This window comes from Nansenia antarctica, assembly GCF_963989245.1.
Source record: "Nansenia antarctica genome assembly, chromosome: 7".
Classification (NCBI taxonomy): Eukaryota; Metazoa; Chordata; class Actinopteri; order Argentiniformes; family Microstomatidae; genus Nansenia; species Nansenia antarctica.
The window spans coordinates 8,994,495-9,007,167 of NC_137677.1; the positions used below are offsets into that span (position 1 = coordinate 8,994,495).

The window sequence follows — 12,673 nt, forward strand, 5'->3', positions numbered from 1 at the left end:
CTTGAGGTAATAATGTAAGACAGGGGTGACTCCCTCCCTGGACCCAGGATGTGTGAGAAAGTGACCATACATTCATCTCCGCTCGCCCTGTCACTGTTCTGCACCGTAGCATGTGGCCTAGCATGTGGCCTAGCGTGTCCGCTAACACCTAGCGCTGCTTGTTATAGAGATGTCCTGAGCCCTCACACAATATTTGGTAACAATGTAACCCATCCTTTATAATGCACTCATGACACATTTAGGAGCACAACAACTTTGGCGTCAATAGAGGGCTTTAAGATGTCAGCAGATACGGTATGGCGTTAGGCTTACAGGTGTGTGGAACTGCTGTGACACCACAGCCACGCACACAGCACAGAGCTACACAGAGCCTGGTCCCAGACAGAGTCACGTAGGGGGGGGGGTTAGGGTGGGGAGGCGGGGGGGTCGTCATGGAGGGTGGAGGTAGTACAGGCACACGGCCTAGTGTTTGAGTCTGTGTTTTCAGTGCCCGGGTCGGGGGGCTAGAAAGAGATGAAGAAGGATCAGGACAGAAATGAAGTAATACAAGAAACCAGGTCGAGTCAGCCCCCCCGATACATAAGAGAGCAACTCTCTGTTCCCGTGGAAACGTGGTTTCATTCCATTCCATTCTCTGGAGTGGAGCTGTAGTGGGCTCCCCCATGGGGTTGAATCTTTTGATGTGTACATTATAGTATGACATCACTGTCTTTATCCCTCTTCATCTCAGTCTAGGGGGGAGGGGGGGGGGATGGCGGGGGTCTCACTGCCCGGGCACGTAGGGCCAGCTGATGGAGCTCCCAGACAGCTGCATGTCACGGATGAGGGTCTCGATGGGCGTCTTGCCCACCAGACGCATGAAGAAGAGCTGGGAGATGAGGTTGGCGGGCACGGCGCGCAGGGCGGGCAGGCGGAGGAGCAGGCGGCCGAAGCGCTGTGGCTGGCCCGGGTACTGCATCCTCTCGTACTCCGTCAGGGCCACCTGGGCCTTCTCCTGCAGAGACTCCACGTGGATGGGGTCTGTCAGACCACACGCGTCTGAGGGGGGCGGAAACAGGACAGACAGACAGACAGACGGACAGACAGACAAGGCGGGAGGGAGGCAGACAGACAGACAGACAGACAGGAGGGAGGCAAGGAAGGAGGGAGGGAGGCAAGGAGGGAGGGAGGGAGGGAGGGAGGGAGGCAGACAGGGAGACAGAGAAGGAGGGAGGGAGGGAGGGAGGGGGGCAGACAGGAAGACAGACAGGGAGACAAACAGACAGGCAGACAGACAGGGAGACAGACAAAGAGATAGACAGGAAGACAGACAGACAGACAGGCAGACAGACAGACAGACAGACAGAGAGTTAGAGTAGGAACTGTGTCTTTTCACTTTGTAAAGAGCAACCTGGAGTAATGGCACCCAAACCTTTCTGTGATGTGATGCTAGCCAAAGATTTTTTTTCAAACTTTCATGTGACTCTCTCTAGTCTCGATCAACTAAACAATATGTCTAGCCACAAAATCCACAAAGTCTTTGGCCCATTCTATTGTTGACAGGTACAGTTTATGTCTAATGGTCACGTCTCTAGAGCCTTGTTGACTGTAGCCATGGCTGCTTCCTGGGAGTTAAAGAAAACACTCAATCCCAAGCAGGGAGACGTGGCCCTTATCCAACCACCTCCCATGTTCCCTTTATCTAATCTGAGTGCACCAAAGAAACCAGGAATTCCATCCAGCAATAGTTTCCCTAAAGAATGCGGAGAACAACACTTACAGTACTCAATCCTTTGCTATCTACAGGAAGAGTGTATGTGGTTAGAGGCTTGGGGGGGTTGATCAGACTCAGCCTAGGAATCCTTTTCCAACATGTTACCCTGGTCTCATGCAAGTCTAGATAATACAATCAAATGTAGCTGACGCCTTGATTCAAAGCGACTTACAGTGAGTGTATAAATCTTTCAGTATACATGGTCCCAGCGGGAATCAAACCCACAACCTACATGTTGTTAGCAGCTTGCTCTACCCACTGAACTACAGAGGACCATCGATGGATTCCCAGACACTTGGAACAGGTGTATGCAATATGGTGGAAACATAACAAGAAGGCTCAAGACCGTTATTATCCCACTTAGCTAAATCCTAAACATTCAAATTCACCACACCACCTCCACCACCTCCACCACAGAAACTCTGTCTAGCCTACTAGAGGTTAAAGGTTCACCGTGTTGCTCACACCCACTCACGTTACCTTCAGGTCTACCAGAAGTCACTATGGGTGGAATCCTCACTAACAAGATCCATACACGTAAGTCGATTCATCAGACAAATTTCTGCGAATGTCAGATGTTACGTGTACATATCTCGAATTAGGATTCCACCCTTGGTTAGAGGTTGATTTTTCCGACAAGGGCAAGGCCGCAATGCCTCGATACTGCCGCATACACACCTGGCGAGAAGAGTGCGATGGCCTTGAGGCAGCTGTACTCGGCCGAGTCCACCTGGAGCCGGGCCAGCTTGTCCACCTGGTCCTGGAACACCCTCACCTGGTCCATGAAGGACACCACCCGCTCCGCCGACATGGGCGAGGAGTGAAACCCGGCGGCTGCCAGCAAGGGCGCCATGTGGAGCGGCAGGGCCGACTGGGCCGCGTTCAGGATGAACAGCTCGCTCCAGCTCAGCCTCAGCAGCGCCACCTGCTCGGACACGGGCAGCTCGGGGAAGAAGGGGATGTTGCGGGCCCACTCGATGGTGCTGAAGAGCAGCCGGGCGGCCAGCTCGCAGATGTTGTCGATGCCCATGATGGAGCCCTGCTGCTGCTGCTGGCCGTACTGGGGGCCGTAGCGGCTAGGGGGGTACGGCTCGGCTCGGAGCAGCTGGGAGATGAGCTCCGAGACCGGCTGGCCGTTGAAGAAGTCGCCCCCTACCGGCCCGGTCCCGGGGGCCCCCCCGACGCCGGCCAGGGAGGTGGGACTGATGCCTGAGTGGGATGGAGGGATGCGTCCACGCTGGACTGCTGGAGGGGAAGAGGGAGGGGGGGGGGCGGGGGGGGGGAGAGGGGAGAGGGTGAGAGAGAGTGATGTGTAGAGATGTTAGGTGGTAATGTTAAGCTTGTTAAGCAGGTCGCCACAAGAACAATATCAGCTTTGATGCAGAGCAAGCCTACTTTACCCTCTAGCTACCACGCTGAGGAAGCAGGCAGTAAATCAGGAATCCCTTGGCAGTTGCATGGTAATGGAGCGGTTTGTGGTATTACTGTGGAACAAGGACTTCAGTGTGACATTAGAGGCTCCAGCTCCTACAGTACATAGCAGTAGCATTAGGCTAAAGGAAGGTAAACCACTGTATTCTATCTCAGCTTTGGCACCTTGTCTTTGTCTTGCCAAACACATGTATTCAAAGCAGAACCGGTGAGGTACCCAGGCTAATGCTGTGTCACGGCCGAGTGTTCAGTGAGGCAGTGAAGGTGATCCGATCGTTTCCAGGTAATGTGGAAACACTTGTGTCCTGCGTCAGAGAGGTCAACCACGGCAGCATTAATAACCACGCTGAATATAGCTCCTGCTGGTTTGTTGCCAGCTCAACGCAGAATACATATGTCAACTAGCTGGGTTATTCAACCTACGCACATGGAAATTCCTCTGGCATAAGGCTCTTGCGTAGCAGGTTAACTGAGGTAACTGACTCCACCCAACTCCAACTGCTACTGCTACCCGAGTGGTGTTTGGTAGACTTATAAACCATATCATAATGTATACTGTATACAGTAGATACCCAGATCACATTAGTGTTGACATATGTTATTTTTATGATGATTACTTCTTCTTCTTTAGGCATTGAAAGGTTAACTAAGATATGTTTGTAAGAATGAATAATATTGACACCCAACACTTCAGGTGAGGATGGGTGAACACAGTGGACATGACATTGCATGTTTGCATCACTCTAAAACTCTTCAGTCTCCACTAACAGACAAAAACATGCCTTTGTTTACAGTGTAAATATTTGGGTACCTCAAGAGTTTAGAAATGTCAGCCCTGTTGAAGGAGGATAACAGTTATCATGGCTGTTAGTTATGACCCAAAACATTTACATTGGCAGTATCAGCACCACCACCTATGCGTTTGGTATTTGATAAGAAGAGCAGAGACCAAGACCGGTGTTAGGCCATTTTCCGACTCACCCTAATACTTAAATGTGTATGTAAGTGCTCTCGTAGTTCATTATGGTCGATGTTATAACGTACATCATGGCACCTATTATGGAGGTAGATCTGTTTCTTTATGTCGAGTGCAAAACCTTTTGCATTCCAGACAAAAATAATTATTTTGAAAGCAAAAATGAGGTTTTAACTTAATAAGAGACCCAATTTTATGATTTGGTATAATCGCGATCAAAACTTTTTGCATCCTAACCCTAACCCAAAAATATTTATATATTAAAAAAATAAAAGCTTTAATAGTTTTAAGAGCAAAAGAAATGCACTTGAATACAAAGCTCTGAAGCAGACCTGTCTCTCAGAAAATGCTGAGGGGGAGGGGTGTTGCTATGACAACTATGAACTGTGATGGCTCAGATTGCACACACAGGCCAATGCGAGCACAAATACACACAAATCACACACTCAAATGCACAACATGCTCTAACTTGTGTTGGAACAAATTAGTGTTCTAAATGTTAGTTTAACTTCAGTTAAGTTGTTGTTTATTATGCTTATTATTTCTGTCGGGGATATGTACAAAAACAGTAATCCCATAGAGAGGAGATGCTTTGCACCAGATAACATAACCTTTCTAGAAAGTTTATCCATGATTCTCTCAGTTTGTGAATGCTGTGCTGCTAGCCAAAGCTCGTCGTTTGACCTACAGTACATTACATTAATCACTTTATCCAAAGCGACTTACAACAGTTGTTCGATGTGTGATGTGCGATGCATACTTTTGTTTTAAGGCTGTAAGCAAGCATAGTGCTGCTTAGTGCTTATGCCTCTAGCGATGCTGCTGCCAGCACATATCAGATGCTCCAGCTCCTGTACCCTCTTCAAGCACTACCCTTGTAACCTCCACAAGCACTGCTCCTGTACCCTCTAGTCTACAAGCCAACCCTTGTAACCTCCACAAGCACTACCCTTGTAACCTCCACAAGCACTACCCTTGTAACCTCCACAAGCACTACCCTTGTAACCTCCACAAGCACTACCCTTGTAACCTCCACAAGCACTACCCTTGTAACCTCCACAAGCACTACCCCTGTAACCTCCACAAGCACTGCTCCTGTACCCTCCACAAGCACTACCCCTGTAACCTCCACAAGCACTGCTCCTGTACCCTCCACAAGCACTACCCCTGTAACCTCCACAAGCACTGGTTCTCCAGCTGCACAACCGCGGAGAGAAATGCGCTAGAGAGTCGTGAGAACAGCCCAGAAGATCACCGGCGCCCCCCTCCCCTCTCTGGAAGAGCTGTACAACACACGCTGTCTCAGGAAGGCCTCCAAGATCTCCAGAGACCCAACCCACCCTGGGTACGAACACTTTGCCCGGCTGCCCTCGAAAAGGCGGTACAGGACCATGGCCGCAAGGACAAACAGACTGAAGCACAGCTTCTACCCCAGGGCCATCCAGGCCCTGAACACAGCAAAGACCTAGGTTCTGGGCCCTGGACATTCTGGACGGATTGATGGCAGCTGCTGGATTGAAAAAATCAGGTGTAGTGCTGAGGCACAAATGTGTACATTTCAAGCCTGCAAACTGCGACACTTTAAATGAATGTGCAATAACACTATGTGCAATATGACAACCCTAGTCGTTTTATTTGTACAGTATAGTATAGTGGATAGTGTACATAGCCTTTATTTATGTAAACCAGCTCCTTTCCCTTTTTTTTCTTTCTTTCTTTCCTAGCACCAGGGGAGCCCCCCCTCCCAAATTTCGTTGTTTGGTACCTGTACTATAGCAATGACAATAAAGACCATTCATTCATTCACTATAGGGCTGTTACGATTAGTCGACGTCATCGACTACGCCAATACGTCGGTTTGCGTAATATGCGTCGGTTAGTCGTAAATAAACAAAATGGCGTTTTTTTTTTTTTTTTTTAAACCTTTCTTTTACCAGGCGAGACAATTAAGTGTATGAGTGAAAATGGATAGTTACTAGCTAATGTTACACAAGCAATGTAGCTCACCACAGTTCGTATGTCTTGTCTTCTGGTGTTAGTAACGTTAGCTATGTAGCTGGCTAGCTACGGTAGCCTATTGTCATTGTGGTGCGAGCACCTACTGTATCTAGCTCGTAGCTCGCATGCTACGTTAGCATCAATTTAGCTAATCATAACATAGCAGCGAGAGTAACGTTAGCTAGCTATGTAGCTACTAGCTAGCTATGTGTTGGGGTGATGGACAGACTTCTAAATGGCCATGTTGGCATTCAAGTTGGCTAAACATAGCAGTGAGGTGGAGACAAAAAAAAATCGCTAGATTAATCGTTAGAAAAATAGTCGTTTGGGACAGCACTAATTCACTACCCTTGTAACCTCCACAAGCACTACCCTTGTAACCTCCACAAGCACTAGCCCTGTCCAGGGTTCGAGTTATGTGGGAGCCAATGGGAGCTGAGCTCCCATAAGGAAGGTCTGAGCTCCCATTCATCAGAGGAACGCATCCGGGTACTTTCCCCTCCCGTAATGTCCACGCCCCTTTTTGGGTGATAGAAGAGTTGAAGTTTGACTGGCGGTCAATGGGAATTTCTGGTCTTTGCTACTTTAATCCGATAAAATAAGAAAACCGTAGTGCTTTTTAGATATTAGGACTGGAGCACAAATCCGATGGCCAGTTAGACAAACTATTATATTATGTGCATGAGAACATTTCGCACTGTTATTATGGAGACCCCCACAAAGCTCAGCTTATAACTCGAACCCTGCTTGTAACCTCCACAAGCCCTGCTCCTGGCTGTACCCTCCCTCTCTCATCTGCCCCAGCTCGTGCGCTTAGCAACTTGAATAGCGATCGACCATCCCAACCAATATTAGCGAGCTACCCAAAGCATGCATTCGGTGTTATATTATTACGATCATTCAATCCTGCCTGGTACCACACACGACCATGACTGGAGTACTCTGTCCTGCGGGGTCCACGTTGCTGTTTTATAGTTCCATACTGTTTCCCCTGTCGGAAATGTCAGTGCCAGTGAGAGGGATGTTGATTTTACCTTGCATGGTTTTAACAACTGGAAAGCAGCGCTCGAGCGTGACAGGGGGTTACAGAACCATGCATCCTGCCTGCCACATATCCTACAGGCTGCAGTCACCTGGCCTGGGCACACATGCAGAGAGACGACACGGGAAACCACCGACTGTATGCGGACAGGTAAAACACAGCTTGAGAAGAACCGATATGTCAAGAGCATTGGTGGTGTAGGTAAGTTTCGGTTTGTGAAGAAGTTAGGAAACAGAAACCTAAAGCGTGACCACCAGGTCACTGATGCTGCTGATATTGCTGCGTTTTTTATTTTTTATTTTATTGTTTTAATATACTTTATAGAACTGAAGGATGACAAACTAGCTGATATTGGCTAAAAAAAACAAAACAAAAAAAAACATGTGCAGCTCTAAGGATATTCTAAGTCTGACGTCAAAAGTGACGTTTAGCCATTTCCGAGGCGAGTCCAAACCAGAAATTCCCTGCACCAGAGTACCTGTGAACTACAGCGGTAGAATGACAGTTTAATCGTTTTTTAGACTGGGATCTATTCATACAACAAGGGACAGAGCACTTTCCCGTTTTCTCCATATTGTCAGGGTATTTGAGCCTCGGAAAAGCGCTATATAAATATAATTTTTTATTATTATTATTTCGGCATTTCGAAGACAGCGCCTCAGCCAACGTTGGACCCGGAAACACGTCACGACTTAACAAGCGGAATGCAAACATGGTTTTTGGAGAGGTCAGGAAAAGGTGTGCATCTCTGACTGACTGCAGTGCTTTGCATGAAAAGTGATTGGACTAGGCCAGGGACAGGTGTGATGTTGAGAATGTGTCCATAATGATTCGGTTTGTGTATGTGTTACTACATGTGTTAATATACATGTGTATTCCCACATGTACCATAACATATGTATGTAATTCCATTCCAGAGGAGCGTCTGATTGGTTGCTTGACTGGCATCAAGGACATATCCACGCTGAGTGAGTACAACATGTCCACTGAAATATATAGGCATCTTTCTGATGCTGGCTACAATGCTAACATAGTTAGACAGTGTTATGATGGTGCATCAGTGATGAGTGGAGTACGAGGTGGTGTGAAAGCATTCCTTCAAAAGAAGCTTGCTGCTAGATATATTCCATATATTCATTGTTAGAGCCACCAGTTGCACTTAGTGGTTGTGCATGCCATGCAGGGTGAGCCATGTGCCAAAAAGTTGTTCGACCTCTCTAGTTCTCTGTAAACTTCTTTCGTCACTACTATGTGTCACTACTACAAGTATGATGCTCCTTGTCTGAAAAGACTGCTTGAAATTCGCTGGACTATCCTGTCACAGCTCTCAGAGGATGATGATGCCACAGTTGATTTGTGCACTGAGGCATCAGGCCTGTTAATTCAACTTAAGAGGCATAATTTCTAGATTGGCAAATTTCTAGTGTGGGTGCTTGGTGTCTTAAAACCACCGGATGCAATTCTACAGTCTCAGTCTGTGTGGATATGTGTACTGCTTGTGAGGTTGTTGGTGCATCACTGGAGTCCTTAAAGGACATCCAGACGGGATGTCCAGACAAGATGATTGCTGGACAGAGCTTTCTCAGACACCTGCTGGGGATGATTCACGTCCTCAAAAGAGAAGGACGACATTGCGTAAACACCTTGGTGAAAGTGTTGTGCTCTCAACTGTGGGTACATATAGATTCTGATGATTCCACCATCACCCCCTGTCAGTCTCTGAAAAGATCCCTGCTCAACATCCTTGACAGGGCCATTTCAGTAATGTCAGTCTCGAACCCAAATCAAAATAATCGAGTTCATTTCTAGATTCCACCTTGTTGCGCCCTCTGCATGTGCTTGCTGGCACTGCGGCAGAAGACGTGAGTCTGAAAAATGAAATTCTTGTTGCAAAACCAATGTTGGTCAAGAAATGTCCAAATGAAACAGACCTGTCCACTGTGTGTAAACACCTGCAGGAGTATAAGGGAGCTTTTCCTGTGTTGCAGCAACATGTGAGAGTTCCTTCTCCATCACAAGTCCTAACCCCCTATCGTCGCACCATGTTACATGAAGGAAAGAGGAATTTGGTGATCTTGGCCCCTGAGAAATCAATTACAAATACCATAGACATTTATTCAAATATTTGCCAAGGGAAACAAGAGACTGATGTTATAGATAGATAGATAGATAGATAGATAGATAAAGAGAAATAAAGAAATTGATATATGACTGATATACTGTACATACATATACCTTCGGGCTACGAATCCGCTTATCTAACCTCTGGGCTACCTACTAGCCAAGTTGCCCACTTATTATTTCTACCAGCCCACCCTAATATAGCAGGCTAACACCGGCCCTGGCAGGGACCTTGTGTAACGGGTACGATCGGATAGTTACCTTCTTTGCGCATGCCGACGCGGAAGCACTTCTTCAGACGGCAGTATTGACACTGGTTGCGGTGATGCTGGTCTATCTGACATTCTCGATTCGACCTGAACGACAACAGAGAACAACATAACCTTAGACGGAGCGGACAGCAAAAGCCTTGTTGTCATAGCATGGTTCTCTGTGAGATCGTGAAGAAGGAAGACGCCCTCCAGTTTGTTTTGTTGTAGTCAACATTTTAGAGGGTGTGTGTGTGTGTGTGTGGGTCTGATTTCAGTGCAACCCTCAACCTCACAAACCTTGTTGAGAGTCTCTCTCTCTCTCTCTCTCCCTCTCTCTCTCTCTCTCTCTCTCTCTCTCTCTCTCTCTCTCTCTCTCTCTCCCTCTCTCTCCCTCTCTCTCTCTCCCTCTCTCTACACGACCCCTTCCGAGTGACCTCTATGAGTTGCCTCGTCCGAGAAGCTATCAAAGCACAGACCTTTGTAAATCATCAGCCTACACGCCCTTGATGCTTTCAGGAGGGGAGATTGGCTAACATTTACAGAGAGGCCCCTTTCACAGCGACCATAAGAGGCCTCGCTGAGGAAAAAGTACTTCTAGAAAACATACAGTACTTGGAGGTGACACACACATATCCTATCAAGGTCTACGTCGGTGATTGATGAGAGTCCATGAAGGATTAATAGTAGTGTGCTTTTGTGAGGCATTGGGGGTTGTTTAACAAAACGGCACTGGGTTGAAACATGCTGTTCCGATTACAAGAATGTTGACCTTCTACTTTTCAAAGCATCCTCACATGGGTGACCTTCAGGGCTTTCTATGCTGTCTCTCTTTCACACAGGCTGTTTGTGAGAGTAGTCAGAGCAACGGTTGGAACATGGAACATTATCAACATTAGACTGTGTTGTTGATTACACAATACAATACAATCTGCTCTGTTGGCCTTTTTAATGGCATTCAGACTTCTCTTCCAGGAGCTCCAAACGTATGACAATCGATCCTGTAACAGGTTGGACAGTTAAGTAACAGAGAGATATTAAATTAAATTAAAGACATTACATTCTATTCTAATTTCAACAAGGAACAGGATCATCAGACACCTGGAAATCTTTACAATGAAAAGACTAGATCACAGAAAAATGTACTACGTAGAACTCTGATGCCATACCTCTGTTGCGCACGTTCCACGATAGATAAACAAATCAATCAATCAATAAAAGTTGATAGTCTAACCCATTAAAGGACTTCTAGGAGACCCTGTTCCCTCCATTCAGACCAGTAGTGTGTAGCTGCAGGAGTAGCTGAGGTTGTGTAGCTAGCCTACCTGCAGGAGTAGTTGAGGTTGCGTCTGATGCTCCTCTTGAAGAAGCTCTTGCAGCCCTCGCAGGTGAACACGCCGTAGTGCTTCCCGCTGGACTTGTCTCCGCACACGGCGCAGTCCACCACGCAGGACTTGTCATCGTCCCCCACCTCTACGTCACTGCCCCCAGCAGCTTGGGGGGAGCCCTCTTCCTCCTCACCCCTCAGGTAGGCCCTTTCCCCGAGTCCGTTGGTTTCCCCGTTGGGGTTGCCCCATCCCCCGCTCACCATGGCCATATCTGAGGTCTCACGGCTCGCTGAGACACACGCTCACACTTCGTCCACTCACTCCTGCCCAAGTGCTCTGCTCTGTTCACTGTGAAGATGTTCTCCGGTTTACTTTCTAACCATATGGAAAAAGTTGACTCAAAGGCAACCTTTGTTGAAAAAAGAAGAAAAAATCAAATAAAGAAGCAAAACTGTGCCAGATTTCCTCTTTTGACCTCTCACCCCCCCCCCCACCCTGTCTCGGTGAAATGACCTGAAGGTCCCACGAAGTGATCTATTTTTCTACCTCAGCTCTGTTCTCTGTCCCGCTTGCTCTCTTTTCTTCTCATTCACTTCTCTGTTTCTCCCTCTGTGACCCCAAGTCAAATGACTCCTCCTGCGGTTTCACCCAAAAAAAACTTCTAACACAAACGAGTGGTTCAGAGTTCAGGCTGGAGAAAAGGGTGCAGCCTGCCCTTTCACAGGAAACAATAAATTACACTTAGCTCTCTCTCTCTCTCGCTCTTGCTCTCGCTCTCGCTCTCTCTCTCTCTTGCTCTCTCTCTTTCTCTTTCTCCCTCTGAGGAAAAAAAAGCCCCTACCTCGTCCGTAGCACTATGCACAGACACTCTGAGGGGGCAAAACAGAGCCCCTCTCGAGATGAAGAGAAATACCTTGTTCTCGCCCACTCCTCGACACCACGCGTCTCTCTCCCTAGACAAGCAGGAAGAAAAGGGACTGCTGCTCTGCTCCAAGCACGAGGAAGAAACTGCCCTGCCTACTTACCTAACGTACAAACTAGTCCAACCAGTTTTTTTGCTGTGTGTAGTAAGTGTTATCTATGAATCTGCACCATTTCACTACAACTCTGTGCCTGGCTGTTAAAGACACAGCTCTGTTGATAAACAAGGAGAGAAGGTTTTGTCTCAAGGATGGAATGGAATTTCTGTCCAGGAGTTTCAAATTATCTTTGGTCCGCAAGCGTGGAGACCAGTGCGGAAATAACAGTTAGGTTCAGCATGTAAACAGGCTCACTCCTACAGCTTAGTATAAACAACACTTGTCTTTGTTTTTCAGCTTGACAGCGTTATCTCCTAATAATGAAATCACCAGATAAATAACCAGATAGTCAGGTCCTGAGAATGGGGACAATCCAGACCGAATCGAGAGTTGCGATTGAAACATAGACCGAACAAACTGCTTTCCTTAGCCTCCCCTTATAGCCTCCCTCTGTCTTCAGGATCAAAGTTCAGAGAAGTCCTTGTGGCTTTGTGGCTTGTTGTGGAACCACGGCTGCTTCTGGGTCCTCCTTGCTCCTGCGGGTTTGTGGTTCCAGTAGTTCAAACAGCAAGAAAAAAAGAGTTGAGAAAGGAGGGAAACCCTCTCTTAGTCCTTAGACGGAATAGAAGCTCCTCTTAGTAAGCCTCCCGCCCCTGTGTGTGTGTGTCGTGTATGTGTGTGTCTCTCCCTTGTTTTGTCAGTGCTTGTCCATCCAGCAGTAACGACTTGAGGCCTAAGCCTCTCTGCATTCCCGTAA

The 12,673-nt window shown here is 47.4% G+C and overlaps 1 protein-coding gene across 2 annotated transcripts; it reads right to left on the reverse strand.

Moving 5' to 3' along the window:
- Positions 1 to 701: 701 nt before the first annotated feature.
- Positions 702 to 11,166, reverse strand: nr2f6b (nuclear receptor subfamily 2, group F, member 6b; the record flags this gene model as incomplete). 2 transcript variants are annotated; one of them, XM_080535648.1, is made up of 4 exons in its annotated part: positions 702 to 1,038; positions 2,432 to 2,998; positions 9,583 to 9,677; positions 10,895 to 11,166. In XM_080535648.1, the coding sequence occupies 4 exons, from the start codon at positions 11,164 to 11,166 to the stop codon at positions 764 to 766; spliced, it is 1,209 nt and encodes a 402-aa protein (XP_080391774.1). In that variant the 3' UTR covers positions 702 to 763. The 2 variants fall into 2 exon arrangements, with proteins under 2 accessions (XP_080391774.1, XP_080391773.1); XM_080535647.1 differs by having other exon boundaries at positions 9,553 to 9,677.
- Positions 11,167 to 12,673: the final 1,507 nt, after the last annotated feature.